This window comes from Pseudomyrmex gracilis, unplaced genomic scaffold (assembly GCF_002006095.1).
Source record: "Pseudomyrmex gracilis isolate BER0280 unplaced genomic scaffold, ASM200609v1 scaffold_67, whole genome shotgun sequence".
In the NCBI taxonomy this organism is placed as follows: Eukaryota; Metazoa; Arthropoda; class Insecta; order Hymenoptera; family Formicidae; genus Pseudomyrmex; species Pseudomyrmex gracilis.
The window spans coordinates 73,485-81,581 of record NW_018020651.1 but is presented as its reverse complement, the minus strand read 5'-3'; the positions used below and the strand labels follow the sequence as shown (position 1 = coordinate 81,581).

General features: G+C 40.7%; 1 protein-coding gene across 1 annotated transcript in view; it reads left to right on the top strand.

Moving 5' to 3' along the window:
• The first annotated feature begins 222 nt into the window (after positions 1–222).
• LOC109854476 (iroquois-class homeodomain protein IRX-3-like) overlaps positions 223–8,097 on the top strand; it is a 28,781-nt gene continuing 20,906 nt past the window's right edge. The window contains exon 1 of the mRNA XM_020427583.1: positions 223–1,526. Within this exon, the coding sequence (XP_020283172.1) occupies positions 1,488–1,526 (39 nt within the window). The 5' untranslated portion in view covers positions 223–1,487. The remainder of the gene's footprint in view (positions 1,527–8,097) is intronic.

The window sequence follows — 8,097 nt, the reverse complement described above, 5'->3', positions numbered from 1 at the left end:
AAGGAGATAAGTGGGGAACAATAAGACAAAGCAGGAACAGTGTCTGTTCCCTGTCGCTGTTGTGTTGGGACAAGAACCAAGCGTAAACGCAGCAACACGCGCCGTCGTCAGTTCGTACTTGGCGCTTTCGCGGAGCGCGCGTGGAATCAACCGAGCGCGCGCGATCGGTAGCGCCACGAACACCCACAACCGGCGCGGTCGGCGCGTGAGAAGAGGAGGCATAAGAAGACGAACACGTTTCTCTTTCGCGAGTTTGGAGCGCATGATTGCGCAGGCCGCCAGACGACCGGCTGCGTGAAAGGACCGCAAAGGATAAAAAGAGACGGCCCGGTTTACGCGATCCACGTTGTCCTCACCATTCTCCCTCTCTTTCTCTCTGTCATACACACATACACACATACTTTTCCTCTTTCTCTCTCGCTTACCATTCTCTCACTCCTTCTGTCTTCCTCCGTCATTCCTCTCCTTTTTCAGCGGTGTATCTCCGACACCCTCGCTCAACCTACCACTCTACTTCTCTTTCTCTCTCCCTCTCGTTTCTCCCCTTCCCTCCCCCGCTTAGCCTGCTGTCCCGTCCCTCTAGCGCTCGCACGTTCTCGCTCCCTCCTCCCTCTATTCCGTCCACCCTTCTCGCTTCCTCTCGCCACGGCCGTCTCGCTTGCACCCGCGACCCGCGTACCTCCGCCTTCCTATCCGCCGAGCGGAGGACTGGATTCCGTCGAAAAGAAACGACGATTCGGAGGATAGTCGCGACCGATCATAGCTGGCGCGTCGATCGGATCAACGAAGTGAACTAGCCGCCACGACTAACCGCATCGCGCGTTACCACCACGACAAGCACCACGTATTGCGCGCTGCGCGTGTCCGTGCCCTCCGACCTTTTTTTTCCGCGACGTCGGTACCGCGACTCGTGACACTTCGGCAGTGTGCCGGCGGCTGCTTTGCACTCTTTCTGCGGGAAGGGGCTCTTCGGCGCGCCGTCCCTTTTTCAGCTAGCGCGAGTGTGATTCACAATACGCGGGGACTGTCATCCGCTCCAATTTCTTCACGGACTACTTCGCGAGTGTCACCGCGACGATAACGGATGTAGTCCAACAAGAAGACTTGGAAAAACCGTCTGCGCGGTTGTCATCAAGCTCCGATCTGTTCTCGCGTGTGACAGTGCGAGTGCATATGCCGGCTACGGATCGTCACCGATTCCGACAGGATCGAGTGCGGTCGGACACGGAGCCGCGACGACAGGGCACGCGAGTGTGTTGTCGGCGCGAGTAACACCCTACCGCGAGGGTGTCGTACCCCGCGACAAGAAAGGGTTCTCGCGGTCCCCGCGTGAGCGCTCGCCTCGAGCGCGTGCTGGTGATCGAGGAAAGCGAAAGTGTGACAAATCCGCGTAGTGACTGCGTCACGCACAGCGAATGCCACGGACTTTTGGAACGATGATCGCATAGCAGCGTCCGACCATCACGGCCCTGAGCGGCCGACACATCATGTCACAGTTCTCTTTCCGAGGATCGCCAAATCTACAGGTGAGCGCGCTCGATCTCTTGTTTACTCTCAAGAAACCTGGACGTACGTTTTTTTAAATGTACGTTCAATCACGAGTGAATCCGCGCGAGTAACATTCATTACGCTTCGTGAGCGTAGAATTTTACTTACGTGTACACATTATGGATTAAAGCCAATTGGTGTAAACATTTCATTTGACATTTTCGCTTTGACATTAATGTGTCACTTGCTTGCGCGAAAATTTCGAAAAGTACTCCTAAGATTTGTATCTTAAAAGTTGTTGTTAGATTTGGAATCGTAAGATACGCGTCGGAAAAAGCGCGATTGTCATGAGTGATTTGATAATGCTATAATTGATGCAGAGAATCGATGATTAGAGACGAACTTAAGCAAACAGATAAATCGAAACTGTAATATCTGAAAACTTGCGCCACTATTTGTTAATAAATTCTTGCTTGTACTTCAAGTCAACTCAAAGTTTCGTTTTATCGGAGATCGTCGTCAAAAGTAACGTGCTGTTTAAAAAGGTCATGTCAAGCAAAAAAAATGGATAATTATTCGAGAGATAAGTGAATTTGTAGCATCGTCGATAACATTGCGGTACAAAAAAAAAAGAAAAACAAATATCTCGAGCTACGTACATAGTGTCATCTTTATATGTAACATTTCGACAAAAATGTTATTAAATACAAAATTGAATTTATCAGAGTGTCAGAATTATTTATTACTTGTTTACGATGTTTCGTGCCAATCCTATAATTGCAAAACGAGGTGATTATATCAGCAAAAAGATATGTGTTCGGTTTAATGTTCATTCGCACAACCAATGTTACAACACTATATTCCATTCTTTCCTGATTTGTAAAACTAATACGTAGTTTTGCATGTGATTATTAAAGAGAAGTAATGCGTTTTTGTCATGAGTTTGTGTATCACAGTTTTTGTTGAATACTTTTACAACATTTTAGAAAATAATTATATTAAATGCAAAAAAAAATAAAGATATAAAACATGAATAAACATGATATTTTTTAATGTAAATGTAAGCAAAGAGACACGATAATATCATAACATATCGTTGTTGTACAAGGTATTGGAATATAGTTGGATGTATTGATAAAGATGTTCGTTTGGTTTTTCACATATATATATATATCTCTGACATCAACAAATAAAAAAAACTAAAGCAAATTTTTTAAAAATATTGTTATTAGAGATATTTTTGTAAGATGCTTAATATCTGACACACTTTTAATATTTCGATATAGTTTACTTTTTTTATTATATTAGTATTTTTGTAATTTATATTGTGTTAATTGTGTGTGTGTTAATAAAATTCAAAAAGGTTTTTCAATATAAGATCAACTCAAAACATTCTCGATTCAATATAATGATTTGAAAGAAAAATGTATAATAATGAAGAGTGATCATATGTTAGCCTCATGTGCATGCATATACAAACACACACAGACACATTACGCATATACAAACGTCGACAAACATATTCCTTATTAGTAACAATGTAACGATCATGCGATATGAAACCTTGTCAGCACGATTACAAAACAACCTCGCCGACTAGTCGCGCGACAGTATCAACGTTTGTAGAAATTACGATTGGGGCTAATTTCGGACTGCGGACCAACTAAAGTACACACGTTATAAATGATTTTCGTCATTAAAATCACGATGCGTGCGACACGTCGTTAGCCGTTAACTCGCTTTTAGCTTTGCGAGGCGTATCGAATAATTTGCGGGGACGAATCCCTAACGGCGAAAGGAGAGGGTTGCGAAAATGAATAGCCGTTGGCAAGCCTGAGAGGTTCCGTACCACGTGTCCTGACACGCTGTATGTATATAGGTATACCTTGCATATATGTCGCACATAGCGGCTGAACTGAGAACATGTGTTGCCACGCCTAAATGATCGAAGAGCCGAGCTTGGCGGAATAATTATCTTGTCTTACTAACAACGAAGGTTTTTGTCATAATAGCAGCATCGCATGCTGCTGCATTTCGACCATATCTCAAAAGTGGTAATTGGTACCACCTCTCACGACACCTTTTCCATCCGTTTCTGTCGCTTTTCCGTGTCGCGTGTAGACGTTACGAGTGAACATTTATCGATGATATTTTTGCACGTATGAAATTTGTCGAGACGTTATTGCCTGAGAAAAATTCTAGCGCAACGGATGTTGTTGACACAAGTAAGTGCAGGTAAAAGGAATACCGAAGATATAAAGGAATGCCGGCGCAAACGCGATTATATGTTATAGTACTTTACACGTGGCATGTTGTTAGAATGCTGATAAAATTGAATGGCTTGTTATCAGTAAGAGTTACTCCACTTATGTCGAAGTTTAAAAGAAAAGAAGAAATAATTATGTTAGTCAATATATTTTATCGTTGACATACTTTTGATATGTAAGTTTGACAATACCGCGTCAATAAACGAATTTTTTTTTTTATATATATCTAATATTTATCTCCATTTCGCGCGCATTATTTCACAATATTCAAAACATATCAATTACGATGAAATGTGTACAGATCAAGTTTTTTACAAGCTTGTCTACTTAAGATAAATTACGTTTTTACACAGTCACTTTAGAAACTATTTTCGTTCTTCTAACGATATAACATATTCTAATATTAAAACACTAATTAACTACAAATATAATATTGTTCACTTTATCCTCTAATCATTATATCATTCAAGACTGACTTATATATTACCTGTATTGATCTTAATAATCGCTAATTATAGTTATTTTCAAGGAAGTAATAAAATGATAAAACCATAAAAACAAAGCATATATAAATTTACCATAAATAAATCGCAGCACATGTGTGTGTAAACAAATTGAGTTGAGCAATAATTTTACGATAAAAATTTCACTTTTATATTTATCATTTTTCTCCATCTTTATCTATTCATATCTCTCATCGATTTGTAGTATCTACTATTTAAAATCATCAGAATAGTATTAAGAGAGACATTGACCATTGCCTAAATTAAAATCTGCCGTATGTCGATCTACATCTCGTACGAATGCACTCGGCGACGTTGGATGATACAGTTCTCACTCGTAGTTTAATTCCAGCTTGAAAAATTGTCGCGCCATAAATACAACTGTCTTTTTTTTTACCAAGAGCCAAAAAACCGTGCTCTCTGTGTTTCGACGACCGCAGCGAACATCGCGTGCGCTTGCATCAAATTTAGAACACGGTGGAATTCATATCGCTAATCCGCGTCGATCAATTTAATTGAAATAATGACCTTTTCGTCCTCGCGCGCGCTCTTCGCGCGTTCTCGCTCGTTTTTCTCTGCGTTTGCCGTGTTATTTTCGGTGTCCGTGCAACGCCGAAAGAACCGAGCGTCGACATCGCTGATGTATCGAGGAATCCCGTTTAGAACCTATGCCACGGTTAAGCCTACAATTTGTTATTGTACTAACAGGCATTTCCTTTCGATAAAATGTTATAACACGCTGCTGAAAATACATTAATAACCGTACTATGTCACGTGAGCGGAAGATACCTTATATCCTTCTTATATCTCTGTTAAATGTCTTTGATATCGTATTAAACTTCTCCTGCAGTTAAACGCGAAAAATAAATGAGCAACATATGCACCATTGTCTAGAGTTTTATTCTTAGCTACCTCCATACATACAATCGATTACACCAGTTATGACAATCTCGAGATTAAATGTGGCAAAGGTTGATAACAGTGCAATCGTATCAAGCTAATTGCGAACAAAGATTAATCGAAGATTTGCTGCTATATATCTCACGTTTTACTACAAATACACGTACATGTATCATATACTTGTAACATGTTTTAGAAAAACTCTCTAAGATATCATTTTTTGTATCGAATTTTGAACACGACAATTTTTTAAGTTTTTATATATAAAAAGAACCAACTAATTAAATAATTGTGATGAAATTACAGTAACGCTTTCTACGCATTCTGCGATTACAATCTAGCATCGTGATGACACACTGTGAATGACTTTGCTTTAATATAAGCTTATTAATTTCGCGAAATTATATTGTTCATTGTAACAATGTATTACAGATATATGTACCTATGTGAGCGCGACACGTCAGTGGACTTTTACTTAATAACATGTCACAATGTGTCTTATCACTGCGTACAGTCTCGTCGAATCTCGTCGATACGAATCGACACAATATGGGAAAGTTCGTGCGATAGGCTGTGATATAAACGGTTTAATCATAATGATCGATGACTATCGCAGCCAGCGTGACGAGGATGATACGTAAATGACTTACGTAAGTAGATTATATCTTGCACATTTGAGAACACTTTGTACGCGATACGATCGGCGTATGTTACGCGTATTTATCTGTTTTAGTCGCAAGTCCGAGCCTTACTTGAGTCAACTTTTGGAGAAGCCATTCTCACGTAAACAAAAATGGAATGCTGACACTTGTAATATATTAACTCTTATCGTAAAATCTTCTTCTATTCTTGAATTAAATTATCATAACCAAGTACATAAGCTATTGCGCTTGAGGTAATATTATAATAATGAACAAATATATTGTTTGACCGTGCCGTACGCAATTATCGCTCGACTATGCTACTTCGACAAATATTTTTATATTGCGAGCTATAATTATTCCGAATGTGGAAATGTTTCTTAAAAAAATGAAATTAAAATAAGAATATACAAGAGAGTAGAAGATAACGCTTGTTTTGAAACGAAGAAAATACAATCAGGAATATTTCTGAGTTTGAAACACATTCAATGATGGCAGTGAGTGAACGAAACGGTGAAAGAGGAAAAGACGTTTCCCATTGATGGCGATCACATAAAAATTATGAATGGCCGTATTATTGCAAGTTGGCAGATTGGCGACGTGTCGTATTATATGTCGGTATGTATATACACACATATATATACAAGCATTTACATATATATATATATATATAAGTATATATACATATAGATACGATCGCTGGTAGTAAGTTCGCGCCCAGCGGTTAGCGCTGTTTCACGCGCTGACTTAGCGCTACTCGAGCCGGTCTTTTAGAGCTGACTCAGATCCGCCTTCGGCCTCCCGCTCGTTCCCTCAACTGTCTTTCTCGCTCCTTCGACCACGATATGGATACGTTTACTCGCTCGCGTTCACATTGCAAGCGCGAGCAACATTTGGGAAATTTATTGTCAATCGATTGTGATCGTTAGTTTCACACTCGATAGGAGACACAAAAAGCCCGATAGCAAGAATTTCGTACGTTGATTTCATATGTAGACAAGCATTAAACACACGTCAGTTATAGAGACAACAGTATTATTATCGTATTACTTATAACGTTCACGCCGGATGTTCATTGAACACGCCTCGCGTATCCGTTATCGTCAGGATAAGAGCCTTTCTTCCGAGGCGTGGTAAGTTACACGCGTAATAATTCTCCCACACACGATAAGTCACCGGTAACACAGTGGCCGTAACACAGTAACGCTCTTCCGTAAGCGTCGTCAACGAGAATGCGATTACGCCGACGCGGGCGAAAGTAAGTATCGCTCCGGCGGTGCGTAGTGTGGTTGTGTCTCGTTCGTCACAATGCTAAACCGAGTAACGTCCTTAGGTATGGTACGTACGCTGCTGTGTGTATCGCAACCGGTGCTCTTCCGATAACGCGCCGTCGTCGCTGGTAATCGCTTTACGGCGAAACTTCGGTGTCGGATGGCGACTTCGCAGTTTCGCCGTTCAGCTTTTGTCGAAATACGCGCGAACGAGAGACCTCTCTCGCCACGGGGCCCCTCGGGAACCTCCGCGAACGATACAATTGTACGATCGCGGTTGTTCCCCACGGCGATCACGTCGACGATAACGCCCGCGCATTTTGCTCCCCCTCGGAGCCACGGGAGTGTGACCGTAAGCGATTAGCAGGGAGGAATTAATTAATTTAGCTGCATATCGACGCGATCAAATTATTGATGATATTTTATTTATGTGAAACGAGATTTCACAAACCGCTTCGATCGTTCCCCAATTGCGAGTTGCGATGTAGGATGTATGAAAAAGTGCACAAAACCGTTTTTCTCTGCGTTGTGGGAAGTTTTTCCCTTAAATGATAAATAAAAGAAAAACCGAATAAATTAATCGTGAAAAGATAATAATTTATACAGGATATTTGAAACAAAACGCTATAACCGGGAGAGTATTGATTTCTCGTCACGAAAAAAAATTGAATTTGCACAGCAGCAATCTGCGGAAATAGTTACATTTTTAAATTGTTGATAGTTAAAATTTCACTCGCATAGGTATTTTCGAACGTGGAAAGTTTTATGCGATTCGTTAAACTCGTATATTCACGAAGAATTTAAAGCCTGTTTTGCCGTTTTGCAACCGACAATTTTAATTAGTTCTATTTTATATGCTATAAACACCGTTTGGATACTTTATCGCACTTTTTTTGCATTCACTCGGTTAGACGTTTTCATTATAGCATTCGTTTAGCAATTTCCATGTACGACTAGTTTTTGAAGCCATACTGAGCTGCCGATCCTCGTCCGATAAGAAGATTTACTCCATCGATCGGACTCGATC